This window comes from Sceloporus occidentalis, unplaced genomic scaffold (assembly GCF_023333645.1).
Source record: "Sceloporus occidentalis isolate IW3139 unplaced genomic scaffold, rSceOcc1.0.p SCAF_15, whole genome shotgun sequence".
Classification (NCBI taxonomy): Eukaryota; Metazoa; Chordata; class Lepidosauria; order Squamata; family Phrynosomatidae; genus Sceloporus; species Sceloporus occidentalis.
This window is the reverse complement of record NW_028316995.1, coordinates 4,083,693-4,102,108: the sequence shown is the minus strand read 5'-3', so window position 1 is coordinate 4,102,108 and position 18,416 is coordinate 4,083,693. Positions and strand designations below refer to the sequence as shown.

At 37.6% G+C, this 18,416-nt stretch overlaps 1 protein-coding gene across 2 annotated transcripts in view; it reads right to left on the bottom strand.

The window, feature by feature from the left end:
* The window catches only part of LOC149303161 (tetratricopeptide repeat protein 7A-like), a 121,660-nt gene that overhangs the window by 28,581 nt on the left and 74,663 nt on the right, over nt 1–18,416 (bottom strand). For both annotated transcript variants that reach the window (XM_089481493.1, XM_089481492.1), the window contains 2 exons: nt 9,439–9,555; nt 6,947–7,044 (listed from right to left, as the gene is read on the bottom strand). In XM_089481493.1, coding sequence (XP_089337619.1) covers nt 6,947–7,044; nt 9,439–9,555 — 215 coding nt within the window. The remainder of the gene's footprint in view (nt 1–6,946; nt 7,045–9,438; nt 9,556–18,416) is intronic.

The window sequence follows — 18,416 nt, the reverse complement described above, 5'->3', positions numbered from 1 at the left end:
TTGTGTTGTGTAGTGCATTCTGCGACATTATAAAAAAGAGGGTAGTTAGCGAGGAGTAAAAACTGGGCATAAAAACTTGAACCAAATTAGGACACTTGGTAGTTTCCCAGCAGTTACTGCTGTCATTAAATTTCTTGTGATATTCAGCTAACCAAATGGATGGCTGAGAATTGTGAGATGTGCATGATAATGAATAATGATATAAAAGCTAGCCTTTGGCACTTTAGTTGCTGGGTACTCACTTTCCCATTATGCTAAACATACCAAACTGGCTGAGAATCATGTTAGCTGGAGTATTAATTAACCCTAGCTACAATACATGTTTGAAATAAACTGCATTGCGTCTGTCGCCTACAAACTGTGTCTCTGCCCTGGCGGCACTCTGTGCCTGTGAAGGAGCAGCTGCCAGAGTGAAGGGGAGGAGTCCAGCTAGAGTGGGAGGAAGAAGACAGATTAAACCCCTCTGACAGCAGGGGTTTTACAGAAGTAAATAAGAGCTTTCTGGCTGCGCTCCACTGACTACCAGGTATTTTTTCCGCTCTCTATCTTTAGTTACCCTACTCCAAGTAGCCTACTGTTTTTCCTCCCCTGCTACTCCAGTGGGCCTCTGGACGCATCATAACTAGTACTGATGAAACCCCAAAACGACCATGTCCGTTTTTGCCTCATTCACAAATTTTCTTGGGAAAAAACAGGCACTTTTAGGTTGTTCCCACCCAAAAAATACTTCTTAAACATCTGTTTTTTTTAAAAAAAAAACTTCAGAGGAAAGAATCTGCTAAATTTTATTTGCTTAGCCTACTAGAGACCACATTTTAAGTGGAACAACACCTTTAAGATGTTGAAATCTAAAGAATTTGCCTACAGCCTGTTTTTCTAGACACCGAGTGATGTTCTTGTGCTAATAGATAGAGGGGGGTAACTTTGATCATTTTCCATTTAAGAGGCAATAGTTGAAACCATATCTGGGCACATCTGCAGCATTCATGCCCTCAGAGAAACCATGTATTAATAATAACTAGATTAACAAACTACCTCCAAATTAAACCGCATAATCCAAGGAAGAAACAATAACTATTGTCGTTTTTCCCGGTTTTATTGTTCAAAGCAGAAGTTTTCCCTTGCATCCGCATACTACCAATGGCACTAGATGTACGATTAATTCTGTATTTAAATTCATAATGTGTTTACATTGTAAAACTACTGAATCACATGATTTGGAAATGCCATAACTACTCATGGTACCTGCGAGGGGCAAACAATTTCAAGACATATTTAATATATTATACAAAATAATAAGAGCAATTCTGTCAGGTAAAGTCAACTTTAATTACTGTATTTCCCCATGTATAAGACGCAAAAAATTTGGGGTCTAAAAATTGGGTGCGTCTTATACAGTGGTGGAATTTTGTTAAAAAAATTTTTTTACTGGAAAGGGGGCCGAAAGGGGGCCTGCTGCGTACCTGTTTTGCTCGGCAGCGTCTCTTGATCCATCGCGGCGACACAGGAACCCAGTGGAGTCACATGAATGCACATCCCATCACATGACTCCGCTCAGTTCCTGTTCGAGCAACGCAGAGGGAAACAGCGGCCCCCACAGAAGTCTGCGAACGGCACCAGAGGATCTGCAGTTCAGGTAAGGTGTGGGTGTAAATGAATATGAATATGAATGTGTGATAGCATGGATCCGTGTGTAGGGGGCACAGGGAGGCTGAAAGTGATGTGCATGTACTGGCTGCCTGAGCATGATAGAGTGCAATTTGCTAACAATTGCTAGCAGCTAACATCAATCACACTCATATCATGCCCAGGCAGCCAGTACAATAACTGTATGTAATATTTTTTTTTTTTTACATTTCGGCCCCCAAAATTAAGGTGCGTCTTATACTTGGGAAAATATGGTAATTTACTTTAAAGATTAAAATGAGCTCTGGTACTTTAAGGCCAGTGGCCAGCGAAACTCTAAAGCATCGGACTGGCTGCACAAGTGGCAAAAATGGTAAGTGGCAGACACGAAAAGCATGGGGGTACCAGACATATTTCAGTGTGCTCGATGGAAAGTTTAGGCTTGGTTTTTCGTGCCACTTATAATTATATTTTGTTTACATTTTAAAGCACAGCAGGTATCTACTATCTCCGAATATACAGTGATTACCCAAACTGGCCTTTTTAAAAAGGGTCAGTACTTTAAACCTGGTAAAATAGTCTTTCCTTGGTGAACAATCCAATAAACCTGCAGTCAAAGTTGTTTTGGCATAATAGTGTAATGTTAAACTAACAATGGACCGATAAAGCAATAATTCTCAAGATGCTTAGAGTTACACATTTATTGAGTTTACTTAAAAGTAAAGTTCCTGTGTTTCATTGTCTTACAACTGTCATAATACTCTACATGAATAAATTGTTCTGGACTGAAATAGATACGTCGCAGTTCATACTGTGTAAAAATGTTCACATTTTCAGTATATTGGTATAGTCAGCCCTTTCAAAGGAGTTAGCCAATCTTTGGTAGAACTAATCAGGACTATCTCTGCCATGATCATGAGTTATGAGTATGTTAATTTTTGGGAAACGAATGATTGATAAATGTTTAGTAAGGGTGACTGAGTAGAAAAAGATACAGCCCAGGCCACAGGACAGACACCATGATTTTACTTACCCATCAAGTAGTATAAGGAATGGACAGATGGGTTAGCAGGTAAAACATGGTAATGATACATTACACTGCACACCTCTGAACTTTGAAGAGATAGGGCAGTGAGACTGGTTTATAGAAAGTAGGTTCTTCATAAAAGTAACACCTATCACCCTAATACTATATATATCATATAGAAGTGCTGGCAATATATTAAACTGTTATACATAAAGCAGAACGCAGAAGGTGGGGATACTCAAATAGAAGCCGTGGTCTTCACAATGAAAATAAAAAATATAAACAGGTAATGACACAGAAAATAAAAAAATAAACAAAGTGGCAGTATAACTAGTATGGTTAGCGTTGTGGTAACTTGTCTTGCAAAATAGATTTAGGTGGGTAGGCTTAGAAAACCTTCCTTCCCTCCCACAGTTCAAAACTTAAGTGGAAACAGGATGTGATGTCAAATGAAGGCCACACAGGAAATCCTCCTGTTTTTATTTTTCCTCCATGGTGGATGTGGTAAGAGTCAGCTCCCAGCAGTGAGCTTTTCTCAGATGTGGAGGCTTAACAGTGGGTGAGGTCAAAGTGTGTGGAAGTGGATATATATATATATATATATATAAATATATATATATATATATATATATATATATATATTTACACATAGAGAGATAAAAGGGTTGTTGTTCTGTGGGGTTTGGCTTTGTGTCTATCTGGGATAAATGTGTTTGCTGTGTTGTTACCTTATAATAAACACCTTTTAATGTAGGCTCTTTGAACTAACTTTCATTTATATTAATTTGGTGAAACACCACACAGTTGTATTAAAAAGAAAGTACACCCTCTTTAAACTCTATAGTTTTACATAGCAGGACATATTAACAATTATCTGTTCCTTAGCAGGTCTAAAAATTAGGTAAATACAACCTCAGATGAACACATGACATATTACACTGTCATGATTTATTCATCACAAATAAAGCCAAAATGGAGAAGCCATGTGTGAATTCACCTTATGATTTAAAAGCTTGTAGAACCACCTTTAGCAACAATAACTTGAAGTAATCGTTTTCTGTATGACTTTTTATCAGTCTCTTCCGTCGTTGTGGAGGAATTTTGACCGACTCTTCTTCACAACATTGTTTCTGCTCATTGAGGTTTGTGGGCATTTGTTTATGCACAGCTCTCTTAAGGTCCTGCCACAGCATTTACAATCGGTTTGAGGTCTGACTGGGCCACTGCAACATCTTAATTCTTTTCTTTTTCAGCCATTCTGTTGTAGATTTGCTGGTGTGATTGGGATCATTGTTGCATGACCTAATTTCGGCCAAGCTTTAGCTGTCGGACAGATGGTCTTAGATTTGATTCTAGAATACTTTGGTATACAGAGGAGTTCATGGTCGATTCAATGACTGCAAGGTTCCCAGGTCCTGTGGCTGCAAAACAAGCCCAAATCATCACCCCTACACCACCATGCTGATGGTAGGTATGGGGTGTTTGCGTTTGTTTTTTGCAAAAATTCCACTCCTGGGAAGATAGACAACATTTGAATAATCTTTCTCACTGTAGAATGATGGACGTTAAATGGCCTTATAACACTCCCCTGATTGAGAGGCAGCAACAATTGCTTCTCTAACATCATTGCTGATGTCTTTCCACCTTGGCATTTATGTGAATATGTCCTGCTCTTAAAATCAAGTAATCCCTGAGTTCAACAGAATCAAAACTCATAGGAACTTGTGAGCAGATTTATTGAGCAAATTTTATTGAATACTGTAATTCAATGCAATGCAAGTTAACAGCAATTTGTGCAACTCACAGTGTGTGTTTCAGTAGAAAATATCAGGGTCTTTTCCAAAGAGGCGCCCCTGTCCAATTTTTCTTTTAGGAAGAGCCCTTCATAAGTGAGAGTTTAGGGTTAATCAATTACACAAACTTCATTTTTAATACATCTTGCAAGAGTTGAATTAAAAATAAACAGACAAACCAAGCCAAAGCCATTTGTGAGTTCACTCCATAGTGAGTTGTAGCCATGGGTGTTATCCATGGCTCCACATTTTGAACCTGGAAACAAGTGAAGGCAGGGTAGCTAAAAGATTATTTGTGGTGATCATCATGTGTAATTCTTCAGTCACGGGACACAAGTCATTTACCCAATGAAATCAGGATCAATAGTCCCTGGCAAACTTCTCCTAACTAGTAGGGTATAGTTTATAACTCTGCTCTGACCCAGGATATTAAGCCAGGTTACGTTAGAATACTATCCCAAGCTCTACAGTCAAGTTGATTTATTTGGAAGAGCAGAGGTTTAAAAAAGGCTGAGAAACATACTAGATTTATGGTCAGGCTAATGAAGTGTGAAATGTGTTGGAAGATAATACAGTGAGGGAATTTAGACACGTATGGAATCGGCGTAAATCTATCCGGAATCTAAAACAAGTACAAGGACTGATTGAGTCTTACGTCTGGAAAAATGGGCAAACTAGATGGCCGAATGTCATCAAATTCTATGTTTCTATGATGAAAAACTCTGACTATAGAAGTCACATAAAAGAAGGTATATGGTCTCATAGGGAGTCAACTGCTCAAATAATTTTTACTTTTTAAGTTAGAATTTTGGAAACAAGACCACAAAGCTGTGAAATTTCAGGTGCAATAGACTCATTTGTGATATTTATTCAAAATACACATTTTTAAATGGTGTTTTCAATGGTGTAATTTCTTAGTGATATTATAAAATCTTTAGATTGTGTTAATGCATCATGCAGACTTTTATTTTCAAGTTTCCAGGACAGCTATTGTATGAAATGACATTCTTATATTTTTCACCTTTCCTATAACAAGTGGACACAATTAGTGAATTACCAAAGTCTTACCCTCCGACTGCTATAAAATATATCAATAACAAAGTACGGTTTTACATTACTAATCGCTGGGGCAAACTAATAATCCTCCGCCTCAGGCATTATTAGGCTGTTTTTTTAATTCTTCAATTATTCATTTAAAGTGTATTCAGTAACAGTATACACCACAGGTGTCGTTCAAAATTTAAATACTTTCCATGAAGGCCATTTGGTGACCTTTCCATTTAACAGACATTTTCCAGTATCTGTCAAGGTCGTGCTCCAAAACCTAACCCCTATTAGCTGCAGGATTAACAAAAAAAGTGCTTCACGGTAAAACCCCATGCGACTCCGCCATAGAACAACAATTCGTTAGTTAACTTTTAATATCTTATCCAGTTACAAATACATGAAATACTGGTTAAAGTACCCAAGACAATCAGAAGCACAGGTCCTTTTGTCTGTACCTAGAATCAACATTAACAAAAAACAGGCGAAGAGTCAGTCAGTGCTTTTTCTTTTCTAGAATATATTGATCTAAAGGGTTTTCACACCATTACGTCAGTGGAATTGCAAGTGTCAGCTCAGAGGGGCAGGCTTGGGGATAACGAGGTGGCCCTGGCACTTTTGCCCGCAGTGCCAGATGGCCAGTCCAGGCTGGTATCAGCAAATTAAGCTGTCGATGAGCACCGCAGTGGTTTAAAAGAAAGAAGAGGAGAGATCTATGCAAGCTGGACACAGACACATCATAGCTGCGCCTCTGTTAAGTTTCTTTATAATACATTTTGGATCATAAATGCTTCCTAATTTATGCAAAACTACTTTACATATTATTTATGTTAAAGGTGGAGCCAATAAATTATCTCTCATTGGGACCAAAGAAGGGTTGCTCCTAATTCCCATTTGTATGTAAGTACACAAGAGCACATTTTTTTACTGTTCCTGTCATAGGGATTTGGGACATTTTAAATATGTTTTTAGTGGAGATATTTGGACAAATCAGAAAAAAAGATGAAGGAGAGTCTTTAGGTTTTGTTAGCAGAACCTCTTCAATTGAATTGAATTCAATTCCCATTCCCAGGTCTCTGCATAGGGAAGAGCATGTATATGGCAGAGAATTTAAAGGGGAACTCACAGAGCTTTTAGCATAACATTATTATTATTATTTATTTAAATAGCACCATCATATTCCATGGTGCTGTACAATGGATAAACAGGGCATAGCAAGTAGTGCATAACATAAAAATTTGGACAGCATTACAAAGGTTTACCTAAAACTATAAAACTTAGAACTGGGACAAAAAGGCAGCTAGAAGGGTAGTATAGGCAATTGAAAGTTAGATGATCATCATTAGCCAATCCATAACTTTATTGTCTGTGGCCAAAAATTCAACATAAATGAGAAAGTATAACAAACACACTAACACAAAAGTGACCCATCTTTATGTGTGTGATTTTTGCTTACCATTCTCAGGGTCATGTGTATCGGGGAGAGCGAGATGCATTCCACTGTGTTTTCTTGTCAGGGGCATGTCGGCTAAACTGCTTTCTTTTTCAGAGTCGCTAAAAAATTGAGGAAAATATAATTCTATAACATGGTTTTCATCATTTCAAAACAAACCAAACTATATACAGATCCGTAGCATCAATGCAAGTAAGGAAATACACTTTATACAATAATATGGAATGGTATTCCATATTAGTGTCCCTTTAAGTAATGCCCAGTAACTTCCCATCACTTTATTTGGCTATAGACATCAAGCTTGTTATTCACGGGCTGCCTTTTAGCTGGCACACCATGCTGCCAAAACATGACTCACCCACCTTCACAGTGGGCTATGACTTTTTCTTCCACAACAATGGTTCGTATCACATTGTATTGCTACTTGTTTTTATAATTTGGGACCTAATCAACATTTGATCAATTTTACTGTGTATAACAACACATATTTTTTTTTTTCTATTGATCCTTTTTATTTGTGAATTAAAAGTCATCATAATCTGATAGAATTACAAGCATGATAGTGAAAGTTAACATCATTTTGTAAAACAAGTAAAAAAAACCATACATAAATGGTTCTACATGTGTTTGATTTTCAAATATAATGCCAATTTTTACAACCTGGTAATATTTAGTACAACAATGAGAGTAACAAAACAGAGTAGTTGATTAATCAGATACCAAAAGATTATGAAATATCAAAGCCTTGCAAGAAACACAGAAGGCACTGATTTGGAAATATATTGTTCCTATAACCAAAGATTACAGAGTAGATATAGATGGAGTTACAGATTTGTTTATAGTATCAAAGTGTGTACGTAAAAATGTGTGGTAGCATGAGTGTGTATGTATAAGTGTGTGGTAGCACGAGTGTGTACGTATAAATGTGTGGTAGCATGAGTGTGTATGTATAAGTGTGTGGTAGCACGTGTGTGTACGTATAAATGTGTGGTAGCATGAGTGTGTACGTATAAATGTGTGGTAGCATGAGTGTGTACGTATAAATGTGTGGTAGCATGAGTGTGTACGTATAAATGTGTGGTAGCATGAGTGTGTATGTATAAGTGTGTGGTTGTACATATGTTGGGTATGGGTTTCCTTCCCTTGGGCCAGAAGGTACCAGCCCTCCCTTGCACGTTACACACAGTAACCCACTGGCATTACAAGGTACTTCAACTCTTCTGGAGACTTGTACACCATCTAAAGAAGATGTGGCTTCCCAAATGACCCCGGTCTACAACAACAGAGTATTCTGTAGTCTATGAGTCGATGGGGGTTAAAGGACTATGCAGATATTGTTACAAAATATGAAGAGATTCTACCTTGATGTTTTGTTTAAAAAGAACGATCTTCATTTATGTATCAAACAATAGATGTGTCATACAGCTAAACAAACATTATACTGAAATTACATGGTACACCTCACTCCCGTCGATACACCTACACAGAAACTCCTGGCTTCTTAAATCTCTTAATAAACTGCCATAAGTCCCAGGAACATTAAAAAATAATAGTTCCACAAAGCACTTACAATTCTGGGCTATGATGGACGCTGCACACAAACTGACCTATGATCGAGGTTTAAAAGTTACGTATAAACCTTGACTGAGGAGATTTACACAGCAAAATCCTGTATCCCTTTTTAGACTAAGACTGTTAAGAGAATGAGTAAATTACCCATTAATGTTAACTTATCTACGTCTCCTCCAGGTAATACAGGCAATGTTATATTTTCTTTGCGTAAGTTAAATATCTTCTACATGCACATATCTAGGAACATTATTTGAATAGAGGTGACAATTTATAATATCATCACCTCTTGGCAAGCAGTGGTTTTCATAAGGGTCAATTTAAGAACGATTTGCTTGCAACTATTAGGGAGTCAATGTAATATAATGTTTGTGGGGGTAATCTTTGAAGTTTCAGGATCAGCGCCTTTGTAAAAATCCAAGTTCATTAATAAACATAGAAGTTTACTCCGCACTCTGGGGAGCGGGTCACTCACATTTTTTTTTATCTTGCACCTTAGTTTATTAGCGTATGTGGGAATTTGGAAACAAACCAGTGATACAGTTATCTTACATAATAGGATTCTGCCCCATCGGAGAAAGTGAAAAAAAATGAAATGAATACAATTTCAAGTAAAGTTTTAGCCTGGAAGACACAAAATAATGGCCCGGGAGCCCCTCAGATGATAAGATCCAAATAAGATCCAAGACCATTTTATTAATGGTTTCTGCAGACAGTGTATGTAGGATATGACATCATAGTTTAGGGATTTATGTCACTAGAACTGGACACTTAATAAAAAAAACCCCAAAGATTATTCTGCCACAGTTTACAAAAGGTAACCCTAACTGGTTATATTGGTTTACCATATTTATATATTTTTTCAGTATGTAAGCAACATAAATAAATAAATATAAATAGATAATATAAATAGATAAATATCTTACCTCAGTTGTGAAACATTAAATAATTTTTGCCACAAGAATAGCATATGCCTACAGGTGATGAGTGCCTCTTCTGGTCCTTTGTGTACCCATTCCAGTTTAAGTTTGGTGAACAAGATGCTACAGTAGACAACAAAACAAGAATGGGAAAGCAAATAAATCCTCTTTTTCTACAAATAAGGTACAAAAAGGCAGAAACCTTACACAGACAATAAAACACAAAGAATAAGACATCATTTAAATTCGCTTTATGTGACCTAGTTTTGTTTAGCCATTAAATAAATACATTATTTATTTTACATACATATATAATAGGAAATTATTATATTATAAAATATTTTTCATTGGTCTTTAAACAAAACTACAGATAAAATCAAAATGGGATGATGAAAAGCAGACTTATCCAAGGCTTCTTATATAAAATTCCCTTGTTTTCTCAGAAATATTAATCCCCTAATCCCTATAGATGATAAAAGTATTTTCAGGAATGTTTATGCTGTGCTACTGAGTATTTTACCTGTCATCTAAAAAAACCTCACATTAATCAGTACCATATCAAAAAAAGATGCATAGGTAGTGTATAAACCAAACCGATGACCCAGCAATCAGGCTTGAGCAGATGGCAGCCTCCGATGAAGTAAGCTTCGACTTACTTAATAAAATCGTTTTTTGCTTCTGCAAACAGTTAACTATGTTTAATATGCCATACAAACATTTTCAAAATACTTGCACTAAAAGGTGTTCATTCATTTTATGTCCGTTCTGCTTGGGAGATGATGTGTTCCAACATGCATTTGGCATCCCACTACATGGGGGGCAAAGACAGATGTGGGCATAAGTACATTTAAGAAGCCCTCTCTACCTAACATGGTACCAGGCCAATAAGTAGGGCTCTTGGTGCCTGGGGCCATGTTCAGTGATGGAGTTCCCACCTCGCGTTGACATCATATCTGCTTCTGGAAGTAAATTGAGGCAAATGGCATTGTTGTCAGGTAGTTCAAACAGGTCCCCCACCTTTTCGGTGCCTGGGGCAGCTGCCACACCATGGAGGCTACAGGTTACAGATTTCTATAGCATGTCTGAAATAAATCTAGACATATGCCTTGTCTACCCTATGAAGAATTAGGTTGTGATTTGCATTACTGTAGGACTTGTTATGGTGGCGGCAGTCTTCTATGTATTACATAGTATTAAACTCACATACGCCTTACTCATTTGATTGTAAACTCTATGAAAGTGGTGGAGGAATATTTATACATTTATTCACATCGCACAGACACTGAAGGCTAAAATAGGCAAGAGTGAAGCAATCACTGTTTGTAAATAGGAAACCATTTGTATGCAACGTGCAATAATTCAAAAATATAACTGTGTGTTATTATTTTATATATAACGTCAATGAGTGGAGACATTAGCATTTTGATCTATCGTAGAACCAACTTTTTTCAAACCTGGTTTGGATTTAGTCATCTAGATGCTGCATTGATATGCAAAATTTTTTTTATACAGCAATTAAGGTCCAAAACTAAACTCATTAAAACTGGCTCTTATTCCAAAAGTAAGATGCTTGAAAATGATATGTGCTCTTCATTTAAACAGGAGCAACTGATAATTCCACAGCTAAATCATTAAAGGGGAAAAAAAGGGAATACATTTCATTCTTCATGCATGAATTCCTTCCAGTGATATCATAGGGCAAGTTACTGAACCTAATAAAAAGCTGTCAGATGCTTCCTGGATCATCCTCTCTCTGTCAAACCTCTCCTTGTACATCTCGCAATTCATTTATCTGCTGGGAACAGGTCCAGGTTCTCCGAGCACGTGTCAATGCAGTCAAAGTCCTTGCCTACAATGTGTGCTGACAATGTATAAAGGAAAAGTGATGTTTTCCAAGACATTTTTACATCACTGCTGGTTGAGGATGAATGTCAGCGGGCTTTCGACTAAATAGTATTCACATGAGAGAGCAGAGTATATGCGGTTCTTGTTCTAACTTCTCCAGGTGTAATAGAACAGTGGTGAATAGGAGATTGCAGACAATACAATAAAACATTCATTGGTCAAAAATGTTTTGTTCCAGGGCATGATCTTTTTAAAAGCCAGTTTACAGCATAGATTTGACAAGTAGGGGAAAGTAAAGGGACACTTCAGCCATCACATGCATGGTCTCTATTAATCTTAGTGTGATCCACAATGCCCCCATATGCATTTGCCCCTTTCAACACTCCCTCAGCTAAATGCCCTGCAAGAGATATATTCTTGCACATGATCTGCTCACCTCCAGTTAGCTCCAACGCTGGCTCAAATGAGCGACATGGGCTGGGGTCTGTTCACTGGGAAAAACTGTTACAAGCGGCCGATTGATGAAATGAACAAACAAATCATGGGCTGCCAGGTGAGTTTTTAAAATTTATTTTCATTTTTATATATATACAACAGACATATTTAATTCAGTGTGTGGCAGAATAGATAGATGTATTTTGATTTAGAGCAGGGGTGTCCAAGTTTTTTCTGCAGTGGGCCACTTCATCAGAATTGTATACGTGCGCGGGCCGCACTCATTTTTCACTGTGACAAAAAATATGGCCTTTAATAAAATATGCAGATTAAAATAAAGTAAATGACACAAAACCTTTACTCTTCCTCTCACTGATTTCTGGGCCTTGAAAGTTTTGCGACTACAAATTCAGGATTTATTCTAGGGATGAACTAAAATGAAAATTCTGGACCAAAACATTCAGGGTTCACTTAGCCAATGACCCCCACCTTTAAAAATCATAATAAAAACTCACATGTTTAATAAAAGTAGGTAACACACAATTGGACAAAATTAGCAATATGACTTGGCATGATAGGAGTGTGATTGCTAACAGCAATCACACTCCTATCATACCCAGGCAACCAGTAAATGCTGGTACCTAGGAATGATGGGACTGTGCTCGCTGTGATTGCTGTTAGCAATCACACTCCTATCATGCCAAGTCAGCCAGTACATGCTGGTACAGGGTGGCTGTAAGTGATGTGCAGACCCCATACTGCTGGCAGCATCACTACACAAGGGGGGCAGCTAGCTAGGTTTCAGCATGTACTGGCTGACTTGGCATGATAGGAGTGTGATTGCTAACAGTAGTCACAGTCCCATCATGCCTAGGTTCCAGCACTTACACATCCATCCAGTAAATGCTGGAACCTAGGCATTATGGGACTGTGATTGCTGTTAGCAATCACACTCCTATCATGCCAAGTCATCCAGTACATGCTGGTACAGGGTGGCTGTAAGTGCAGACCCCATACTGCTGGCAGCATCACTACACAAGGGGGGCAGCTGGCCAGGTTTCAGCATGTACTGGCTGACTTGGCATGATAGGAGTGTGATTGCTAACAGCAATCACAGTCCCATCATGGCTAGGTTCCAGCACTTACACATCCATGCTATCACACACACACACTCATTTATTCATATAATCATTCATTCACAGATTCATTCCCTCAATCACAAACACCCTCCCTACCCCCTTACCTGCACTGCAGCTCCTCGATGCCGCTCACAGACTTCAGCAGGGGGCGCGGCCTCCCTCTGTCTTCTCTGCTAAAGCACAGAGGAAGTAGGATGTCACGTGAACTCCGCTTCCTCTGTGCAGTCCAGAAGACCCTCCCACAAGTAAGTAGCAGGGCTTGAGGTGCGGCTCGCGTAAGATCGGTTGCCCTGGCTGCCGATCTTACGCGGGTCGCACCTCGAGGTCTCGCGGGCCGCATTTGGCCCGCGGGCCGCATGTTGGACGCCCCTGATTTAGAGGCTCAAGTAGTGTTACTAGAACAGAATATTCCGAGCCCAGTTGATCTTTAGGACAGAAGTATAAAGGATACTGACTGTGAGATCAGATATATATGCAGAGAAACAGTGAACCAGTGGCTATTTCAGAAAACTAGTATTCCACTAATTATTAAGGACAGTGGCATTGATAATGATGAACAATAAGGCCCAGTCAGTACCCTAAGTGAATGGAGTGGAGTCTAAGTCTAGCTTTACACAAAACAAGAAAATTTATAAAAGTGACTTCATACCTCCCATGACTGCGTCTGCTAAATCCAGGAATCAGTAATACTTAAACTTCTTGAACATGCTCAGAAACAATGCAACGTAAGTCACTGAATTGGCAGCCAACCACATTTATGCAAGGAAAACATCAACATTTAGATAACATACATGAGACTGGCTTAACATACATGGTGGGGAAATTATTTAAAAGCTTGTTAATTGATAATTGTCAATAATAGAGTTTCTCCCTATAATTGGTCAATACAGTGGTTATGGTTAAATTATATTTTGCTACAGGTATACATAAAAAGTTGCTGTACAAATTGGAAGAGATGTGCCTTAGGCAATATTGCTTGCCCTGGATTGGAAACTGCCTTAAAGACAAGAGATCAGAGAGTTTTTGTTAACAAAAAATTCAAAGGTGGAGAATTGCTAATTAATGTATTTATTAATGATCTTGCAGTGAGCATTGAAATCCATCTCAATGAATTAGTTAAAGATTGATTTATTCATTTTCAAGTAAGAGGATTGGAGAATGTACCAAGCGGCAGATGAGATTTAACATTGATAAATGCAAGGTTATGCATTTTGGGAAACAATAAATATGCACATTAGACCTTAAATACGGCTGTATTAGGGGAATAATTAAAACATTTTAGAAGAATTGTAGACAATGTAAATTGCACTGCAGGGGACAATAACATATTGTGATGTATGAAAAAGGGTTGTGACTCACAGGAGGCAAATATAATTTTGTCTCTGTATAAAAATTAAGAGCAGAGATGGGCTACAAAGTTATTAATGAGGATGGAACACCTTAGATATGAAAATTAGCTAGATTATTTTACAATAGAAAAAGGCATTTTAGAGGGGATGAAATACATACAGCTACAATGCAAGATGATGTCTGATAATCAATAGGACTGTTCAAAGAGATCATTCATTCAGACTTGAAGAAAGGAATTTTCACCTAAAGCAGATAAAAGTGCTCTTTGGGGTAAATACAATAAACACATAGAATTTGCTACCTATAGAGGTTATGCTATGAAATGTAATTAATGCCTTTACATATAGGCTAGATTTTTATTTTATTTTTAGCAAAAATGAATGTACAGGTTATAGTGACCTGACTGGCTATAGCGTCTTTGTCCAGTGGGAAATCAGATGGCCATATTGGAGTCAGGAAGGATTTTCCCCTCTTTTTTAAAATGCACTCATGGATATCATTTTAATGTTGGGTTTTAACCTTCTTCTTAATCATCAGTGGGGTTGAATTTGATAGACATGTGTCTTTTTTATCAAATACTATGTTACCATGGCTACTGCTACTGCCATTGATTTCAAGGAGGTTTGATTTCGGAATGGTTTCGGTAGAGGCACCTTACTTACCAAGTACTATAACACACATTCATGTTTGGTGAAGTAAACGGTCCCTTCAATTATAAGCTTTGAAATTCTATAGATTGTGCTGTTCACTCGTTTTATGAAGACATTTGCAATCATTAAATGTTTTGTAGAATGTGCCAGCCATGGCTTCAGCAAGACATCTGCTATTACAGATATCGAGCTCTTATTCCCAAAGGACTGTTTTTATCAGTTGTAACACAATCAAGTTCTTTGCAAATGGTTTAGGATCAACTTAAAAGGAAGGGAATAAGCCAAGTTTTCTGGCACATTAAATTTTCAATATAATAGGGATGTGTTTAAATCCTTAATTAAGCTACCAAGGATTCTTGCTTATCCAGTGGTCTAGAAATCAGTAGCACGATTGACACAACTGATGCACTTGTTTTAATCTACTGCTGATCTGTTTGCATAGCTTTATGAAAATTCTCGTCAGCCTCTTGAGATGTTCACCCTTCAGCAGGATGCTTAAAATGCGACAGCACTCGCTGTTAGCAAGAATGACTTCTGCGTGGCTGGATGTTCCACTTAATTATCACTCCAAAACAAATATGGCTGCAGTCTAAATTCTTCATTCCCTTTTCAAACACAAGAAAGTTGCAGCATATAATAATTTTCAATCGACAGTGTAGTTTTTGTCCTTGAAGGTCACCTTCCGAAACACACAAAATGGTTCTTTGTGTCCTACTTTCCTAGAGCTAAAGGGAAGACTACAGATGTGGGTCTGAAAGAAATGAAGCCCAAAAGAGATGATAGGCTAGCTTTAATTCATACAGAAAGAAATAAGATTTCTACTTGTATGGAGCACACAATGTATTTCATTATTGCACCATAGAGCTTTCTAACACTTTTGAAATCATCATGAGATGACATGGAAATCCAGTCAGGTATTCCAACCTCAGACAGGGGCTAGATTCAAATACAACAGAAAATTCTATCTCCACTCATTGATTGCTAATTCTTCCATGGACTATGATAGGAAAGTAATGAAAAAATTATATGGTTTATCTCATGTAACATATCTTAGCTTCACAGTTTTATTTTTTTTGCCAGGTTTAAATTATTCACTTTATAGGACTTACAGAATACTTTAATATTCACTATTGTTTCAGGAGGGTGCTTGAGACACTACAGTGTCCCTGTAATAATACTGTTATTTTCCGTAAGTTTTCTATTTGCTTAAAAAAAACTGGTTAAAAGTGTCTCTGAAGAGTAGATGAATTGTAAAACGGTGGTGGTTGTAGTAGGAAGGTATTGACACAATACATGGCTGGAAATCTTTAGTTGAGTAGGAGGCTCGTTACCAAGTTCTAGTACTAGTCTCCAGACTCCTAATGACCAGGTGAAGATAGTAGAGCTTAGTTCTGGACCATTTCCAATGTTTTCTGTCAGTTTCCCAGCTAATAATAACCCAATAACCCAGTTATTCAATAATAACCGCACCAACCCACCCAAGTTACACCTCATCCTGAAACTATAGATGGAGAGAGAGGAGCTCTGCTGAAATGTATGCACTGAAAGGTTACATGTAGCTTTCTCCTTGAGTACTAGAATGAAAATGGTGCATAAGCTTGCCTACAACTGCCCTCCCCCCCCCGTAAAATACTTGTACAAGAGCCATATAGAGAACAAGACTGGACTATGGAATTTTGAGAATGTGGACATTTAACTACTGGAATTAAAATGGGGTAATACTAAACATGTCTTTACCATCTAATCACTGTACCAAAGAAATGGACAGAATACTTTTGCTGACCGCACCAAATTAAACACTTCCATCCAGCATTTTCCTTTGCCTTTATATATATATATATATATATATATATATATATATATATATATATATATATATATATATATATATATATATATATATATATATATATATATATATATATATATATATATATATATATATATATATATATATATACATACATATATATATGCTCCATAAAAGCTGTACTGGGGTCAATAATGCACGTTATAGGTTCTAATACCCTTTAGTATGCCACCATATGACTCTAAACACTTATTAGTCCATCACTAGATAGTTTTAAATTGAGGGGGGGGCGGGAGTAGGTGACACAGGCAATGTATTTGAATAATGATACAGGACTTACTAGCTGATTGTACTATATAAATACATGTTGTAAATAACAATGCAAATGAAATGTATGGTATAGGCTCAACTTCAGATTCCTTATCTAACATTGTTTCTTTTATTTTGTAAGCATTCTAGATCTCAGCAGAATATGTCACCAAAAGCTGCAGTGTTCTGTCTGAAGTTGAGCTCAGCCCTTATCCCATCCTCCAGTTTCCAGCTGCACGGATTGACCTCAGACATACTGCAGCACTGCTGCAGGTCTAGCCAGCCAATCAGCAGCTACGGCCCCCTTTAGAAATGAAGCATTAATGCGGTGGGTTAGGAAAAAGGAAAAAAAAAAAGCAGGGAGCTCAGCACTTCTTAAGTGAAATGAAATGCAGCTCTAATTCAAATGTCTCCAGAAACGCCGGCACGTAATAATAGTTTTCCTCCTGAGTTAAATCAGGAAATGGCTGTAAATACTGTATATATACAGTATGATTACTGCTATAATGACCTAAAACCAACAGTAATACATCTTATTAGATAGATTATCTTTAAGGTGGCAGGAAATATTACTCGCTCAGCTGCTCCTATTCATGGGTACGTGGTCTTAACCCTTTGACTGGCATCATGTTGTGCGGTTGTGTTATTCAAAAGGGAGTGAAAACTAGGAAAAACTGCAGCTCTTTGATAAACAGCCATAGGTGCAAGAGCACATAGACAGCTACATTGAGGAAAATTATTTCATAGCTGTCAACAGTCCTGATTCACTTAAGACACTCCTGTATCACACTGACACTTAATTGGTTTTCTGAGTTCCGAAGATGTCTTGCTTGCCTACTAGGCAAAAATACACAGGGGCCACCACTAGACAGAACAATGGAAAAGGGTTGGATGGTAAGCACGGTAGGGTTAGTTAATCTAATGTATTTCAGCCAATATAAATCAGGCCACGTATTAATCCATGTGATATCTCCAAACTGTACTGCATGAGAACACCAACAGCATCCGATATACACTTTTTCTGGCTCATGTCAGAATTGGTATCTCATCATCTTCATCGGGCAAGGGGTCCATGACTGGACAACTCTCCTGCTCCTAAGCATAGCCCTTCCGACGTTTCAACAATTCAAAATGTTAATGAAAAACATTTGAGATGCACTTTCCCATTCTCAGATGAGGTTGTTTCAAACACACTGTCCAAGTTCTAATAAGCCCCCGCTCAGTTAGTCTTTGGACTTCTGTAGCCCTTATATACTATGGGGGAAAGGGCCAAAAACCTTCGGTAGTGCTTCATTCAAATGTCGCCAGATTGGATTTGTTATGACCCAGTGAATACTGCAAATAAGGACATAGTTAAGATTCTGGTGAACTCAACATTTTGTAATTAGAATCTTAAGTTCTAAAATATTACATGGAATATATAATATCATTTCCTGTAGAGAAATA